General features: G+C 35.7%; 3 protein-coding genes across 3 annotated transcripts; 1 reads left to right on the top strand and 2 right to left on the bottom strand.

Annotated features, from left to right (window-relative positions):
- Positions 1 to 2,148: 2,148 nt before the first annotated feature.
- LOC118027645 (tubulin beta-1 chain) lies at positions 2,149 to 5,150 on the bottom strand. The gene is made up of 4 exons (XM_035031045.2): positions 4,968 to 5,150; positions 4,126 to 4,535; positions 3,767 to 4,036; positions 2,149 to 3,011 (listed from the first exon to the last, which is right to left on the bottom strand). Exons 2-4 carry the CDS (start codon positions 4,517 to 4,519, stop codon positions 2,335 to 2,337), a joined length of 1,341 nt encoding a protein of 446 aa, XP_034886936.1. The 5' UTR covers positions 4,520 to 4,535; positions 4,968 to 5,150; the 3' UTR covers positions 2,149 to 2,334.
- A 5,317-nt stretch (positions 5,151 to 10,467) lies between these two features.
- On the top strand, positions 10,468 to 13,755 carry LOC118027646 (putative pentatricopeptide repeat-containing protein At1g69350, mitochondrial). The gene has a single exon (XM_035031046.2). The coding sequence runs from the start codon at positions 10,795 to 10,797 to the stop codon at positions 13,225 to 13,227; it is 2,433 nt and encodes an 810-aa protein (XP_034886937.1). The 5' UTR covers positions 10,468 to 10,794; the 3' UTR covers positions 13,228 to 13,755.
- Positions 13,656 to 17,067, bottom strand: LOC118027647 (uncharacterized). Its single transcript, XM_035031047.2, has 3 exons — positions 15,388 to 17,067; positions 15,006 to 15,169; positions 13,656 to 14,902 (listed from the first exon to the last, which is right to left on the bottom strand). The coding sequence occupies exons 1-3, from the start codon at positions 16,004 to 16,006 to the stop codon at positions 13,832 to 13,834; spliced, it is 1,854 nt and encodes a 617-aa protein (XP_034886938.1). The 5' UTR covers positions 16,007 to 17,067; the 3' UTR covers positions 13,656 to 13,831.
- Between the last annotated feature and the right edge of the window lie 702 nt (positions 17,068 to 17,769).

The following is a 17,769-nucleotide window of genomic DNA, read 5'->3' as shown; positions in this document are numbered from 1 at the left end:
TCGGACGGCTGTTGTGGTTTCCATCTCTTTTGTTCTAGTCCGTTGGATCATGATGTTTCAACGGTGTAGACAGTGGTTGTGATTTGACTGGGCAATGATATTTGATTTTTTAAAATAGGGGATTTGTAGACTAATGACCTTTATTAAAACGACTTAATTGTCCCTGTCTCGACATGTCTTGTCCTAAGTATTTTTTTAGGGGAAATTACAAGTTGGTATCCTATCTTTATAGAAGATTGCAATTAAGTGCCTAAGCCTCTATTTAAGAAGCCGAGAAGATAGGAGGAGGAGGAGGATTGCAGATGGAAGGGCTGAAAATACAGAGAGAGCAAATTATTTTTCCATCAATGTGCTGAAATAAAAACGAAATGGATGAGATTAGAAAGAAATTCGCTGCCTTTGTTTTACAAAGAGAAAACAAAGGAATTAAAGAAAATGAATCTTCCTCCATGTTTTCCTTCCCAGCTAAAATCATTTCAACACATCCCTTCCTTCCAGGAATAACATAAAGTTCTTTATTTTTTTTTTTTTTTAATCTCATTTCTCATATCAACACATCAAACGATAAAAAATATTTAAAAAATTAATTTTAAATAAGATAGATAAATTTTTGCGACCTTTATTTCAGCCGCAATCCCAAAAAAACAGGGGGTTAAGTATCAGTGTGAAGTTAAATGATGGGATTAGAGGAGAGATGCGAGTTTGGTTGGTACAACTTCCTGCAATTAGCAAAAAAGGAAAAATGAAAAGGTGGGAGAGAGGTCTGCTAGAAGGACCACAAGAGGTAGAGAGGTCCCCAGATGAACTGTCAGCTATTCTCATATCTCATTTTGATTCAACATCACACTCACACCCACAGGAATCCAGACTCTGTACCTAAAACATAATTAACACACCTTCCACTTAATCTTGACCATTTCATAAGAGCAGATCTCTTGCTTAGATTTAGAGTCAAGCATGCCACCAGCGTTTAGGTCTTAAATATGACAGTGATTATTTATCCAAAAGGGGACTCTCTGTAGTGCGATCCAGATAGAAATAGTAGTGGTTCCCAAATTGCTTTCTCGTTTTCCTTGTTTTCAGACATTTTCAGTCAATAATATCTATTTTAATCAAATCAAAATAGCAAGGTGTAACTGTTTAAAATCCTCCTATTGGAGTATTTGAGATGATAAATATATATATATACACACACACATTTTATTACATGAGAAGGTCGTAATATCTCTTTATATTTTAGTGGTAATCAATTCAATCCGTCGTTTTAGCATGAATCCTCTATCCCACTAATTAAAAACCATTACTTTTTTATTGGCATCCTTCCCTGCATTAAAAAAATGAATTAGTCTTAAAAGAGGTGTATGGAATGTGCAATTCGGTATGTCATTTTTTCTTGATTGATTTTAAAAAATTCAAATCTCATATCAGCGACTCGTTGTAGGGGAGTAGCTGGCTTCTCCCATTCTAAATTTCAAAACGTGGATAGGAATTAGGATATGGATATCTAAGCAAGCAGCCGGAAAGAAAATATTGTCCAATTATGGATGACTCCCAGATTCCAATAACACAAATTTTAGCATCATTCGATATAATTGTTAACTCGAGAAACTCAAAAGATCAATCAAATACATATAAATTAGTACAGACAACCATATATATATATATATATGTGGTCTAGAGGGCACACTTGACAAAGTGCCTTTCAATGTATACAAACAGGCTTTAATGGTTGAAGCACAAGGACCAAAATCTGGTGGAACTTGTATTGTTTGGCGCTACCTGTATGGATATCATTCTCTGTTGTTCATCCAAGCTATTATAGCTGATAAAATGCTAAAGAATTCCGAAGAGGACACACATGGAAACTCTCTCTAACACTAACAGGATCCTGTTGTGTTGGCCATTCTCTTTTCCCCGACAATATTTCATCCAGAACAACTAACCAGAGGTTAAAACATGGACGGCAACAAAACATCCAGCTGCTGCAAAGAGCAGTGATGTTCGTAAACGTTCTTTGGTTGTTACTGTCATCTCACCTGTCCAGACGGAGCTCCAGCGTCCTACAATCAACACTGCCTAAACAATCACTTTGGTTCAATTTTCCACTGCAAGAACTAGAAGCACAAGTAAAGGTACAGAATTCAACCATTGATGGTAACGCAACCCTTATCAACCACATTATATTTAACTACTACAACTAGAAGGAAAAGAAACGACTTTTCCAACTCTACCATTCATACTACACAGGAACTTCAACACATGATAAATTTGAAGAGTACAAATCAAAGCAGCATAAACTGCAAAAAAAACAGTAGCAGGACCGTTTACACCTCATCACATCTCAGCCTCTTCTTCCTCCTCGTCCTCATAATCAACTTCTTCATCAGCTGTTGCATCCTGGTACTGCTGATATTCAGACACGAGGTCATTCATGTTGCTCTCAGCTTCAGTGAATTCCATTTCATCCATGCCTTCTCCGGTGTACCAGTGCAAGAAAGCCTTCCTCCTGAACATAGCTGTGAATTGCTCACTTACACGCCTGAACATCTCCTGGATGGAGGTTGAGTTTCCAATGAAAGTGGATGCCATGGCAAGTCCTCTTGGAGGAATGTCACACACACTAGACTTCACATTGTTGGGGATCCACTCAACAAAGTAGGATGAATTCTTGTTCTGGACATTGATCATTTGTTCATCAACTTCTTTAGTGCTCATCTTACCCCTGAACATAGCAGAGGCAGTCAGGTAGCGACCATGGCGTGGGTCAGCAGCACACATCATGTTCTTGGCATCCCACATCTGCTGGGTGAGTTCTGGGACAGTCAGTGCCCTGTACTGCTGAGAACCACGTGAGGTCAGAGGAGCAAATCCAACCATGAAAAAGTGCAGACGGGGGAAGGGGATGAGGTTCACTGCAAGCTTCCTAAGATCAGAGTTGAGCTGACCAGGGAACCTGAGGCAGCAGGTGACACCGCTCATTGTTGCAGAGATCAGATGATTCAGGTCGCCAACTGCAACAATCAAAAGTTGATTCAGCATTTTTTTAATCTCAATTGAAGCAGAAAGATACAAATAAATAACCAAGCAATTCGAAAATAAACAGGCCAGCTTCATAATAGAGAGGACCCAAAACTTCTGTCCCCTGAAAATTACCCCACTACACCATCAATCAAATTTTAAAATTGACAGTGTCATAAAATCAACCACCTAACATTTGGCACAGCCACGTTTCATAAACCCATGCAATCACCTATATCCTACTAAATACATATTTAAGATCCACGGAGAAAACCCCACATTGCTACTCAGGCAGACAGAGATTAAGACACAGATTGCAACAACTCACAATGAAATAATTAAATGACTGTCAACATAAGAGTAAAAAAAAAAAAAAAAACACTTCAAAACGTCAATGCAGCTAATATTTGAACAAGGCACCTTGTTAGCATGTGGAGAATATAAACAAACAACATGACCAAGCCGCGTGAACCAAAAGCATAGCAGCAACGAACAGGGGCATGTAGTTAAAAATGCACCTCTATCTCGATTCTGATTTCAAGCCATGATAAAGATATACATTTTGGACAAAAGATGAAAAAACCCAAACCCACCAACCCAGCAAAATGAGGGAGCTTATGAAAACAAATTATGACTTAATCACAGATTGCTTCACCAAAATCTGAAAGCATTATGCACCAAAACGAAGCATGATACTAAATTTGGGCAACAGACAAATAAAGCTAGTTTCAAGCCAAAATGCACTTACAGCTAGGAGTAGTCAGCTTGAGAATCCTGAAGCAAATATCATACAATGCCTCGTTGTCAAGCACCATACACTCATCAGCATTCTCAACCAACTGATGAACAGAAAGGGTAGCATTGTATGGTTCCACGACAGTATCAGAAACCTTAGGTGATGGGAACACAGAGAAAGTAAGCATCATTCTATCAGGGTATTCTTCTCTGATCTTAGAAATCAGTAGAGTCCCCATTCCAGACCCAGTTCCTCCACCGAGCGAGTGGCAAACTTGAAAACCTGCACATACAGAAAACCCATTAATGATTACTTAAAATTAAAAATCAAATCACAAATAAAAAAATAATTATCGATAGAACATAATATACCTTGAAGACAGTCACAATTTTCTGCTTCTTTCCTCACAACATCAAGAACTGAATCAATCAACTCCGCACCCTCAGTGTAATGCCCTTTGGCCCAGTTATTTCCAGCACCAGACTGCCCAAACACGAAGTTATCAGGCCTGAAGATCTGGCCATAAGGACCAGTCCTCAAACTGTCCATAGTACCAGGCTCAAGATCCATAAGCACAGCACGAGGGACAAATCTCCCACACGAAGCCTCATTGTAGTAAACATTGACACGCTCCAATTGAAGGTCAGAGGTTCCAACGTATTTTCCAGTGGGATCAATTCCATGCTCATCGCAAACAACCTCCCAGAACTTGGAACCTATCTGGTTCCCGCATTGTCCTCCTTGAATGTGAAGGATTTCCCTCATTTTTTATATTATATTTCTGCAGAAAATAAAAAAAGAATAAAGGGAGCCGCATAATAAAAAAAAACTAAGCACTAGTAAACCAGTTTAATTAATTTGCAACACAGACATCAGATCTGAGACTCTATTCAACACTGCGATTTGGAGTTTAAACTCGTAACAAATTTGATATCGGCAAATAAGAGAAGATGATATCGGTAAAGAACAATCAAATCACTAAACGAAGCGAAGATACACAAATTAATAGCTTAAAACAGTGTATTGTCAGTTGTCACAGATCTAGTTTCTGAGCAAATGGAATACGCAGTTGCTGAGCAAATAACGCATGATGCATAAGTCGGGAAGATAAATCAATGGTTTTCAGCTTTTGATTATTTCTCTCCGTAATTTCTCGGCATCCAAACAGACTTGAAAAGAGAAATTGAGATCAGATCTGGATATTAAAACTCACCGTTGAGAAATCGGAGACTGGCTGTGAAAGTGCGGCGCGTCCGGTGAGATTTCCGGATATCGAGCAAGTGACAGCGAGCAAGTGGAGAGTGTAGCTGTGGAGACAAGCGGAAACATGCGTGGGTATATAAGGAAAAGGCCAAGGCAAGGTGTGTGAATCGGACGGCTGTGGTTGTTTCCCTCTCTTTTTTCTGTAGACCGTTCGATTCCGTTGGATCGTGATTGTTTAACGGTGTAGATGTAGGTTTGATTTGGCTTTGTCATCGTACTTGATATTTGAAAATCAGGGTTTGCTGACAGTGATGACCTAGTTTGAAATGACTTGATAGTCCTTTTTTGGCCGGCAGTGCTATTTGATTATGTGTTTTTATGTTCCCTTCCAGTTACTTGTTATGAAGCATTTTCCATTGTAGTTATAATCCCTTCAAGTTGCATGTTAATCATCCTTGCTTGTTTTATCATAAAGTGATCCAAAAATAATAATTTCTTCAATAAGAATTATTTTTTTATATATTTGATTGAGTCATGAAATGAAAAGAAGTTAAAAATTATTTTTGAATGTTTGATTGTATCATAAAAACTAATTTAAAAATAATAAATTTTATATTATTATTTTTTTAAAATAATTGAGTTTTGTTACTGTAAAATCAAACATTATAAAAAAATATTTGTTATGATATCCTATTTTTATACAATATATATGATTTAAAATATTTGCTTGTTGTGTAATATAACATGTTATATTTATAATGTTTTCTAGATTAGCTAAATTATGTTATAATATATTTAATTAATGAATAGTAAACGAGGCTCGCTTTCACTTATTATGCTGTAAAAGATTATTTCATCACTTCATGAGTTAATTAATTACTTAAATGAATAATATTTATTCTATTAGTTTTTTTAGTTTTAAAAATATCTTAAAAAAATATTATTTTATTTTATTTTAAATTAATATTTTTTAAATTTTTTTAGATATTTTGATATACTGATATCAAAAATAATTTTAAAAAATAAAAAAATAATATTTTAATATATTTTTAAATAAAAAATATTTAAAAATATAACTATAATTATATTTTCATACATACTCATAATGCAATTATAATTCGATGTGTACTGTGATGTTGAAAAAAACATGTAGTATTCAAGTCCTGACATTGCAATAATTTAAATATATTTACTCATCACACAGTAAAAGATTATTTGCCATTTCATAACTTGACTAATTTTGTCACAGTAACAATAAAAAATTATCTGACAAGAAAAATATTATATATGTCATAGAGAAATATTATGATTACGAATCCATGCGTAATAGTAACATTACTGCGTGTCGTAGATCTTGAAAAAGCCACGGATCATGATGTGCAAGATTTGGATCTCAACGATTCAAATGCACGTTGACTCGGTCCCTTTTTCAACCCACGGGGCATGGCCCACATGGGTGCTTGATGGCCTTCTCGCCTACAAGATCATCAGCCGTCAGTTAACAGAGTATGTTGATATCAGTTGGATCTATTTTCTGTTAACAGATGCAAGTATAATTGTCAGCTTAATTATTAAGCATCATGTTATTGACTAATCTCTCTGATTAAAAATTATTGTTAACTCGAAGAAGTGACTAAGGAGAGAGATTTGTTTGGTGCATCGGCCTTGGATTGGGGGAAAAAGGACAGCCTGGAAAAAAGTTAGAAGGAGCTTTGCTGGCAGGGGCACATGAGATGGCGATGTGGCCATGTGACATGTCAATCACGCCCATCGCATCTCGTTTTCCTAATTCAATAATATTACACCTCACGGTTAAGTATATGTATATAGATAAACTATGTTGAGTTAATTTGATGGTTAAAGAACTGTGTTTATTTTTTTATTATTTTTTTAAATTTAAAATATGAGATTAATATTTTTAAAAAATTATTAAGCTCACTTGAACACATCATGCTGATATTTTTTAAATGTTCAAGGTAAAACTTAATCTTGATTACCGTAAAAATTATTTCAAGAACACCATTTATTTGAAGAATAAGTGTTTATATATTGTTAAAAACCATCTCAGTCCAATAACTTAAATTGTCAAGTGGAATTTCAAGATATGATGTATATTATTCTTAAAATATCTCTCTCAGGTGAAATTTTGAATTTGAAACATGCACAGATTCACATTACTTTAATTTTTATCAAATAAATAGAGATAGTAAGGTTTAAACTTGAGATCACTTGGTTAGTAAGATTCTGATACTATATTAAAAAATTATCTCAATTCAATAATTTAAATTGTTAAATAAAATTTCAAAATATAATTTATATTATTCTTTAACATATGTAAAATCTACCCGTTATAATATCCAATAATCTATGCTCTGGGGTCGGAAAAAATGTTCATTTTTACACAAACTCTTTTGCGACGCATGCTCAACTCGAACACGGAGTTCAGTTCATCTTCTCGAACAGTTAAAAAAAAAAACCTCCGGAACAAACTAAGATCGTAGCCTCAACGCTGTCGTATTTAGGCGTGGAAGGAGAGGTTGATTAAGCCAGTAGCCAATATAAGCAAGCGAAAGCTATTTTGATCATGTGACAGGATTCCACGTGGCTGCAGACATGCTTTGCCTCTCCTGTTACATTTGACATTAGTAGAGGATAAAAATCAGGTGGAGCTTCTGCTTTTTTAATGCAAGCTGTGTGGGTATGATTCCCTGTCACTTCTTGATCCAAGTTACATGGCTACATGAATTGCTGACAATTCAGCAGGGAAGAAATGATTTTCACGTGGAATCTATCTGTCTTTCAAGATTCATAGCTAGGCCTTGCTGTCTTGAACATTAATCTTCCTTCTTTTCTTGTTCCTTCAGATTTTGCCGGGGACCAACCAAGCAGTGCCTGTGTATTAAACACCATGAGGGCGCACATTGCAGATCACCGTCGAGCGGGGCACACAGTCTAAACACAGCAGCCAGTTTGAAGTCTAGGAAAAAAAATCTCAACAGACAATTAGAAGCATCAGGTGGTCCGTTTTTAGCAGCTGCCTTCGAAACATCTGTCCTGCCTTAAAAAATACCACAGGGAGCAGTGGATGACCTATCACGTGGTCCAATTTCTTGTATCAGAAGGCTAGCCTGAGCCCCACCCCTGCCACCGCCCTCCTTTTTTTTATTGTCGCAAGAAAGGCACCTCACATGTCTCGCTCACGTGGCGTCAGTGAATGTAATTCTCTAGATACAATAGTATGCTTTCAGTCCAAGCATGTGACTGCCTTTTTTATTGATTTTGTTGCAGTGCTTTACCATTTGTGTGGAGACTGTGTTCCTTTGCCAGATCAAAGGATTAGGAACCAAATCCAGGAAGCCATTGGTCTCAGATTATACTCCATTAATGCTTGTGATGTTGACATTATTATCAAATTAAATAGTTATGCATTAGTTTACAAGGTTGCTCTTAGTCTCTAATAATCTATTATAAAAATGTAAAAAAATTATCAAGTGAATATTATTTGAAATTGTTATTAAATTTGATTTGAAAATAAATATTAAATTTTTTCAACCTAGTTATATTTTTAATTTGAATTTAAAATTCAATTATACAAGATCAGTTATCATGACATGATTCGATCGACCTAGCAAGTTTAAGAGTAATTTAAATGATTGCTAAAAAAAATTGATTGGCTTTTAAAAAAATAACTCAAGATGATTCTTTTTTTAGCACTAAGATGTTAAATATATTGAATCAACTTAGTTTAAACAACATAATTTATTAAACTCACGATCTAGATAATGAACTTCATTGATATCAAGAACTTTGTTTTTTTAGAAATATTTTGACTTAATTTTATAATGATAAAAATAAATACTTTAATGTCAAATACAAAAATAAATATCATGTTATTTAGTTAATTATACACTAACAGAATAAATTGCATCTCGCCTGCTGCAATAGTTTTTGAGCACTTTTAGTGTCCAGGAAATAAGGATCCAAGCTTTACAGCCTCATAAACCTTAGCTTCAACATTTTTTACTTAAAAAAAAAACAAAATAATAATAATAATGATGATGATGATGATAATCTTAATAATTTCTAAAGTCTTATTCCCAGCAACAAAACATGTTTTAATTAGCTTGAAAACTCAACATCAAATAAAAAATATATAGTTTTAATTGGTTCCCCCCTTCTCTTCATTTCTCAATGGTTCTCTCTTCTTTCTCGGTTTGCAAGGAATTGAATGTAAAAAAATGATATTTTGTGATTGAAATGTTAACTTTTTTTAACAGACAAGGACCAAAATATATAAAGAAATATCACTTCAACGATTCAAACAAAAAAAATGGTTTTTTTTTCTTGTTAATTCCAATCATTTTAAAAAAAAAAATTTAACCAAACTTGTGATTGCATTTCATAATAGCAATCTACTTGTCATGTGATCCACGCTCTATTACAAGTTAAATATTTTTATACCTTATAAAGAAATTGTAAATGCATGCTTTTCTTAATGTATTTTTGTAGTTAAAATTTTCTAAATTTTATAAGTACAGATCAAAATGTTTATCCATGCACATAATCAAATAAATAGGAAAATCATGTGTGTTAATAAATTAAAAAAGAGTCATTAACGAACAACTAAAAATAAAAATAAAAAAATAAAAAAACAAGTATAGATTAAGATATTTAATATTACAAAAAGATATAAAATTATCCAATTGTGTTTACTAAATTTTATTGATTAAAATATTTTTTTAATTCAATCAAACAATAATAAAAATAAACAAACATATTAAATTAATTGAATAGAATATAAAAAGATATTATGTAAAGTTTCACATGTTAAAAATAACATTTCAAAAATAAACATTTTTTATTTTAAAAAATAAAATTCATCTATGCAAAAGATAAAAAAACACACAAATTAATAAAAAAAAATCTTCAAAAATTAAATACACACAAAATAATTTAAGAAAATTCTCTATTAAATAAAAGATTAAATAAAAAAATAAAAAAATATTATTAATGAGTGATATTAATTGAAACATAATTTTAAAAAATATATTAAAAAAATATTTCAATTTTTAAAAAATAATACAAGTGTTATGGTTTAATTTATCAATCATGTAATCTAAATCATGTAGGTAGCCATATTAAATAAATGTTTTCTTATATATATTAAAAAAAATCAAGGCAAAAACAAGTACACGTGTAAGCGCCTATGGCCTAATCCCCTGGGCCACTACAAGGAAAGCCTAGGTGTGTGGGTGAGTTTTAAATTTAGGAACACATGCCTGAGCTTGTTTTAATTAATTTAATTTAATTTATTTTAATTGTTGTCACTTTTTTTTTAATAGAAAGAATCTCCAATATTTTTTAAAATAAATTTCAAATTAATTTCCAAATTATCAATCTAATTTTATTAAGAAATATTTACAATTGATAAAATTCATGATTAGTTCAAAATCAATGTTGATGGGTTCGGGAGTCTACACCCTTGATCACAGAATTCACGTCACAAAACATGCTCGCACAAGTTATCCATGATGAACAATGAAGCTCACTCTGGAATTTGGAGCTTAAATGTAGAACGTGGATTCAGATGTATTATGTGACCCATCACTACACTAGATTATGGAAGGTGAGCTCCCTAAAAGCCCCACTGGGCCAAAAAGTTGACAACTCCTAACTTCAAATTGAATTTAGAGTGTTTATTCAAAGAGCAAATGGTCGATTCCGGCGACGATTTGAAAGAGAGTTGAAACACCCAGTCCGTGCAGAAGGCAATCCCTTAATAAACTACACTTTGAGAATCAGAAATCAGTTTGTTCTGTTGCTCCCTCGCTCTTTCTATGTTCTCATTCTCTAACAATGCAAGTGTAAAAGCTTTTCACCACCTGCTTTCAACACTCTCATGCAAACACTCCTCTTCTTTCTCCACACACGCTAGTCTCCTCTCTCTAATCTCCAACGCCAAATCTCTCCCCCAAACCAAACAATCTCACGCCTCTGCACTCCTCAATGCCTTCCTTCCTCAAAGTATCTCTCTTTGTGCCTCTCTCATCCTCAAGTACGCCACTTTTCATGACCCCACCACCTCTCTCTATCTGTTTCATCAAACTCTGCCTTTCTCTCGCTCTGCTTTCTTGTGGAACACTCTCATTCGCGCTTTGTCGGTGGCGCGCGTTAATGATGATTTTAGAACATATAATCAAATGGTTAAAATGGGTGTTAGACTTGATGACCACACCTTTCCTTTTGTACTGAAAGCTTGTGCCGATAATTTGAGTGTTCAAAAAGGTAGAGAGATTCACGGGGCTGTGTTTAAACTTGGGTTTGATTCGGATGTGTTTGTAGGGAACACATTATTATTGTTTTATGGGAATTGCGGGGGTTTGAAAGATGTGAAGAGGGTGTTTGATGAAATGCTTGAAAGAGATGTTGTGTCGTGGAATTCGGTCATTGGGGTGTTTTCGGTTCATGGTTTCTATGCCGAAGCGATTCATTTATTTTGTGAAATGAATTTGAGGCCTGGGTTTAGGCCAAATATGGTTAGTGTTGTGAGTGTTTTGCCGGTTTGCGCGGGACTTGAGGATGGGGTTATGGGGAGGCAAATTCATTGTTATGCTGTGAAGACTGGCTTGGATTCTCAGGTGACTGTAGGGAATGCTTTGGTTGATGTGTATGGGAAATGCGGGTATGTGAAAGACTCGAGGCGTGTTTTTGATGAAATTTCAGAGAGAAATGGGGTTTCTTGGAATGCAATAATTACTAGTCTTGCTTATCTTGAGCGTAATCAAGATGCGTTGGAGATGTTTAGATTGATGATTGATGGAGGAGTGAAGCCGAATTCTGTCACTTTTTCCAGTATGTTGCCTGTCTTGGTTGAATTAAAACTTTTTGACTCGGGGATGGAAATTCACGGGTGTAGTCTAAGATTTGGACTTGAATCAGATATTTTTGTTGCCAATGCTTTGATTGATATGTATGCAAAATCAGGTCGTTCACTTCAAGCATCCAATGTGTTCAACCAGATAGGTGAAAAGAATATTGTTTCTTGGAATGCCATGGTAGCTAATTTTGCTCAAAATAGTCTTGAATTAGCAGCTGTAGATTTAGTGAGGCAAATGCAAGCTGACGGTGAAATACCAAATTCTGTCACCTTCACGAATGTTCTCCCAGCGTGTGCCCGAATAGGATTCCTTCGTCCTGGAAAAGAAATCCATGCAAGGGCAATTCGCACAGGGTCCTCTGTTGATCTATTTGTGTCAAATGCTCTGACAGACATGTATGCGAAATGTGGTTGTCTAAATCTTGCTCGAAGAGTCTTTAAGATCTCCCTTAGAGATGAAGTATCTTACAACATTTTAATTATAGGCTACTCTCAAACAACTGATTGCTCAGAATCTCTTAGTTTATTCTTGGAAATGGGAATTAAGGGTATAAAGCTTGATGTAGTTTCCTATATGGGTGTTATTTCAGCGTGTGCAAATCTTGCTGCATTGAAACAAGGGAAAGAGGTTCATGGATTAGCAGTAAGAAAGCATTTGCACACGCACCTCTTCATTGCCAATGCACTTTTGGACTTCTATATCAAATGTGGACGAATTGATCTTGCTGGTAAGGTCTTTCGTCAAATTGCAAGCAGGGACACGGCCTCTTGGAATTCTATGATTTTAGGTTACGGAATGCTGGGTGAATTGACGATTGCTATCAACCTTTTTGAAGCAATGAAGGAAAATGGGGTGGAATATGATTCAGTTTCATACATTGCGGTCTTGTCTGCTTGCAGTCATGGAGGGCTAGTTGAAGAGGGGAAGAAATATTTTGAGCATATGCAGGTCCAGAATATTAAGCCAACGCAAATGCACTATGCTTGTATGGTCGATCTCCTTGGCCGGGCTGGACTTATAGAGGAAGCAGTAAAACTTATTGAAAGCTTACCCATTGAACCCGATACCAATGTATGGGGTGCTTTGCTTGGGGCATGTCGAATACATGGGAATATTGAGTTGGCTCATTGGGCAGCTGAACATTTGTTCAAGTTGAAACCCCAGCATTCTGGATACTACTCGGTTCTTTCAAACATGTATGCAGAAGCTGGAAAATGGGACGAGGCAAACCAGGTAAGGAAATTGATGAAATCGAGAGGCGCGAAGAAAAATCCCGGTTGCAGTTGGGTTCAGATTGATAACCAGGTTCATGCTTTTGTAGCTGGAGAGAGAATGATGAATGTTGATTCAAGTCTTCTATGTGCCTCCCTGATTCAATTATTCAATGTTTGAAAATTGAATTCCGAGGTTCATTTTACAAAAGAGTGCCCGATCTTCAAGTGGTTTAGCCCTTTCGATTTGGATGTGTTGTAAGAGAGGAAGCGGGATAGATGGTTATCTCAAATCATTTTTGGGTATCGGTTTGCAACCAAGTAATCTTTACCCGCTTGGTGGTCTCTTAGTGGATATCTGAGTAATTTATATTAACGTGGACATAACTTAACTCTGGAAAATTAATGAAATTGGTTGCTAGTATTGCTGCGATCAATTTTTCTGGCCAATTCACCTACCTTGCACAGCTGAGGTCCCCGTCAATTCAACGATCAGGCAGCATGTTCATGATATTATTTACATGGCACGACGATTCAGAAGTTTTTAATCAATCTGTCCAAGCTAGCAGGGAACTCTTGTCAATTATAACTCAAGCATGGTCCCAAGACTAAAAACATGTTCCGAACAAATTCCCATTGCACCAAGTTTTTGGGTTTCATTGTTCCAAAAATTTACAATACAGCATATGCATGCAAAAGAATTTCTGAATATTTGTACAGATTGTACAAAGAATATTGGTAAAAAATGGTTAAACAAAATCTGCCTACCACTAGATGCTATGAGCCTATGACTGGTGACAAACAACAGCAGAGCAAGAAGAGTCACCATCCACAACCCACAAACTCAGTTCTTGAAGCCGCTTTTGAATCAAATCCACACCTGTGCCTGCAAACCAATAAACCATCTTCTTCCCAGCCTCCACAGATGATTGATTAGAAGTATAGGCATGAATCTGGATGCCAACGCTCGCCTCATCAACCCTGTGAATTCTCACACCATTCTGTTCCAACAACTTCACTAAGTAAACAAAATCTGTGCTCTCTCCTTGGAACAAAACATTACCTATTGTGGCAGCAACCTTCTTCAGGAGACCAGCCCAAATTTCTTGAGCAGAAGAAGAGCTCCTAACAAAGAAAAATCCCAAGCTCTTCCCAGCATAGAAGTCATTAGTTGGATCAATGAACTCTTGAACTTTACTGAGAAACAGCATGTTTGCATCCACTATCAAAGAATCATACCCATTTTCTAAACACTTTTTGATTACATAAGCATTCACTAAAATGTTCTTCATCAGCCCCGCACTGGAATGTTGAAATCCCATTACTTTCTGTGCTCTATGAAAATTGAAAAACTGGTCAGCATCAATCACAGGATGCCCTCTTCTAGCAAGATCAAATAGGAAATCAGACCCAGGGCCAATCAATACATAGTTCCTTATATTTAGCCTCTCAAAGTGGCAAAGCATGTTCCTCGTGATTGTATCTGATGCCCCAAATATATTCACAAGCAGAACACTCTGATCTTCCTGCACAGTCTGAAGAATAGACCCAACTTCATCCAAGGTCCTTCCAACTCTTCCAGGAAGTACTTCTCTGAAGCAGTAATCATACCATTTCAGATTGCTCAAAGGTTGCATTTCCAGTAAGTTGAAGTCAAGAGAACTTCCATCCAATAATTGGGAGTCAGGCCCAGCAGTTTTCCCATAGTTAACACCAGCATCCCTGTGAGAGACACTGAGTGCTCTCTCATGCTGAAAATTTGTATAGATGTTAAAATAACCTCTAGAGTGAATGAATTTAATGAACCAAGGAGTCCAGATTCTTTCTCCAATCCTTTTGTACCATCCATTAGTCACCTGCAAATATATTAGATTTAGAATTCATTTGAGCAAAGATTTCAAGTAATGACAGAGAAAAAAATCAATCAGTGGACGTGAAGAAGGGGGGGCATTAGATTACCATTCCATCAAGAAATGGCTTGATACCCTTGGACTTGTGCAGATCATACCACAACCTAAACTCTTTCCAAGGTTCTGGAAAGAGAATCTGACCCCAAGTACCAACCAACTGGTACAAGAAAAGATGCGTTTCACTATCCAATTGTATTTTGTTTCCATGTTTACCTGCAATCAGCAACCAGATAAACCAAAATCACTCTCAGAAAGGTAAAAGAATTCTTTTTAAAAAAATCAAACACTACTTCTAAAACTAGTTTTAGCAAGAGAAGCAACCTCCATGCCCACAAAAACCCAATATAACAAATCAAGAAATCTATAAACCTTAACATTGAACATTAAAACATCCAGTCTAACAAATACAAAACCTGAAATAAGAGCAGTACCTGGGACAAACCGTGGACGCTGAAGTGAAGCACCATATATAAAAGGACTAAAATTCGACACATTGTAATAGTAATTAACAATCAAACTCCTCACAAATTTATAAAACAACGGCGAAACCTCCATATCATCCTCAACAATAAACGAAAACTCATGATCTGAACTTGGCCACCAAGCTTCTAGCCATTGAGCTTGCAACCCAACATTATTAGTCCTATAATGCACAACTTTGTTTCCAAATTTCCAATCAAACCCATCAACAAAGTTCAAAACTTTTCGCGATTCCTCAAGTTTTTTATCAATAACGTTGAGGGATTCATTGGTGAGGGCAAAATGATCAATGTGGATGTGGAGGTGGACAGTGTCGCCACCGTAGTTGGCGGAAGAGAGGGAGTTGAGGCACCTGGAGAGTGAGTCTAGGCGGTTAAAGGCGAGAACTATGATTAAGAGAGTGAAGTTTTGAGGGGCAAATCGGGCAATTGGGGCTTTGATTGGGTTGTTACTGGAAGTAAATTCAGCGCTAGGGATGTGGTGAGTGGATTGGTATAGGGAGAAGAGGATGACGACACCAATGGAGGTGAAAATGATAGGAAGGAGTAAGCTTCTTGGCAGGCCTACCATTTGTTATGCTTTTAGGATTTGGAATTGAATGAGTAGAAGGGCATGTTGGGGTTTAGGGTTTTTCAATTTGTTCGTGTTTTGAGATGATGTTTGGATGTGAAGAAGAGAGATGGAGATCTCAAGTTCGCAGCATGATTCAGTTTTCTCAACAAATCAATCCTTCATGGTGCTTGGCAGTGAGAACAGGGAAGGAAGGCCGTGTTAAAGATGGATTTGAGAAGGACTGTGAGGCCCAGGAAGGTTGGATTTTGAAGGGAGGAGTTCAAATACGTGCAGTATTGGACTACTGTGGATCTGGGATTCGAAATTTTTGACAAGAGGCCCATACGAAGAAGATTCACAGTGATATGTTTGTTATGTTACAAATGAATAATCCATTGATTTCTTGTCAATGCAACCTAGCGATTCAGATGAATCTTTGGACTTTGGATGCCATCTTGCGAGGTAATTTTCCACAATTCTAAATGGGTCCCGAGCGCAGGCTGCGCTCGCTGTCTTCTACTTGGATTTTTTCTTTTTTTGACAGGATCTACTTGGATTTTCCTCGTTTTACCTCTCCTGATTTTCTTCATTGCTCTCGATAAGGAATCCAGTATTATTAGCAAGTGATCAGCATTCAGTGAGCTTGGGGCTGCTCTTCTTTTTCAACACGAAAGCTTGCTCTTTTCCTTTCTGGTTTACCGCAGTTTTCCTTCTTTTTTTTTTTTCCATTGGAGATTATGCTCTGCCGGCTTTAATTACTAGTTGCTGGTAGAATAGTCCAACCACCATAAAGTATTTGTGGCTATCCAGCGAATGAGTTGGCAAATCGCCCTCATTCTGCAAGCAAAAAATTCTATGACTATCTGCCTCAACTGTGCACACTTAACAGATGCTCCAGTGAAAGAGACCGGTGTGGACAGCTTCTGGTCAACCTAACAGCAAGAGAAAGGACGGTCCCTTGAGTATACTGCCTGCCTGTATGTTAAATTGCCTGTACAGAAACGTCGTCGTCGTCGTCTCTCAACAGGCCACAGGCTCTCGTTCTTCTGTTTGTTAAGACAGACCAATCCTTCCTTTTCAAGAATCAAGAGAGGTGCACTTGAGGTCTTTGCCGGCTGTTAAAGGGATTTGTTTTTTTTTTTTGTAATTATAGGATTCAAATTTTATTATGTTTGTTACTCTGCGGTGCTTTACATATTTATTAAATTTGCAGAATATTTAATGAGTCGTGAGATTAGTTGTGATACACGTAAAATTAATAACTTATATAAATTAAAAAAAAAAAAAAATCAAGGAGGTGCTGGATATCAAAGTGTAGGACCACTCTTGAAAGTTTCGAAGTTTTCCAGGCATGACGACACGCATAAGCAGTGTAATTATATTTTGAAAAATACTCACTTGTAAATCTTAATTATTGAAAATAGTTTTTTAAGTATTTTTATTTAAATAAATATTAAATTTATCTCTCTCAGTTTTTTTTATTTAAACATTTTCATATATAAAACCACTAAAAAAAACATGCAATTTGATGTTTTAAAAAAAAACAAAAATATTTAAACTATAATATCAAATATCATCAACCAATAAATGAATTTTTTTATAGGTCACAAGGAAGAAAGTTTAATATCTAGAATGATCTACTTAAAGTTTTTAATGTGTTTTGTAATATATTGTATAATATTTTTTAAAATGTATTTTTTTTATTTAAAAATATATTAAAATAATATTTTTAGTTTTTTGACATTAACACATTAAAAATATTAATATATATATATAAAATA

The sequence above is a fragment of the Populus alba genome, chromosome 9 (assembly GCF_005239225.2).
Source record: "Populus alba chromosome 9, ASM523922v2, whole genome shotgun sequence".
NCBI classification, from domain to species: Eukaryota; Viridiplantae; Streptophyta; class Magnoliopsida; order Malpighiales; family Salicaceae; genus Populus; species Populus alba.
This window is presented reverse-complemented; position numbering and strand designations above follow the sequence as displayed.

Excerpts from the sequence above, each read along its gene's own strand:
- LOC118027646 (XM_035031046.2), top strand. The coding sequence starts at position 10,795 with ATGTTCTCATTCTCTAACAATGCAAGTGTAAAAGCTTTTCACCACCTG.
- LOC118027645 (XM_035031045.2), bottom strand. The coding sequence starts at position 4,519 with ATGAGGGAAATCCTTCACATTCAAGGAGGACAATGCGGGAACCAGATA. Across the intron at positions 4,037-4,125 it reads AAATTGTGACTGTCTTCAAG|GTTTTCAAGTTTGCCACTCG; the intron begins GTATATTATGTT and ends CTGTATGTGCAG. Across the intron at positions 3,012-3,766 it reads CAAGCTGACTACTCCTAGCT|TTGGCGACCTGAATCATCTG; the intron begins GTAAGTGCATTT and ends TGATTGTTGCAG.
- LOC118027647 (XM_035031047.2), bottom strand. The coding sequence starts at position 16,006 with ATGGTAGGCCTGCCAAGAAGCTTACTCCTTCCTATCATTTTCACCTCC. Across the intron at positions 15,170-15,387 it reads GCGTCCACGGTTTGTCCCAG|GTAAACATGGAAACAAAATA; the intron begins GTACTGCTCTTA and ends TGCTGATTGCAG. Across the intron at positions 14,903-15,005 it reads AGCCATTTCTTGATGGAATG|GTGACTAATGGATGGTACAA; the intron begins GTAATCTAATGC and ends ATATATTTGCAG.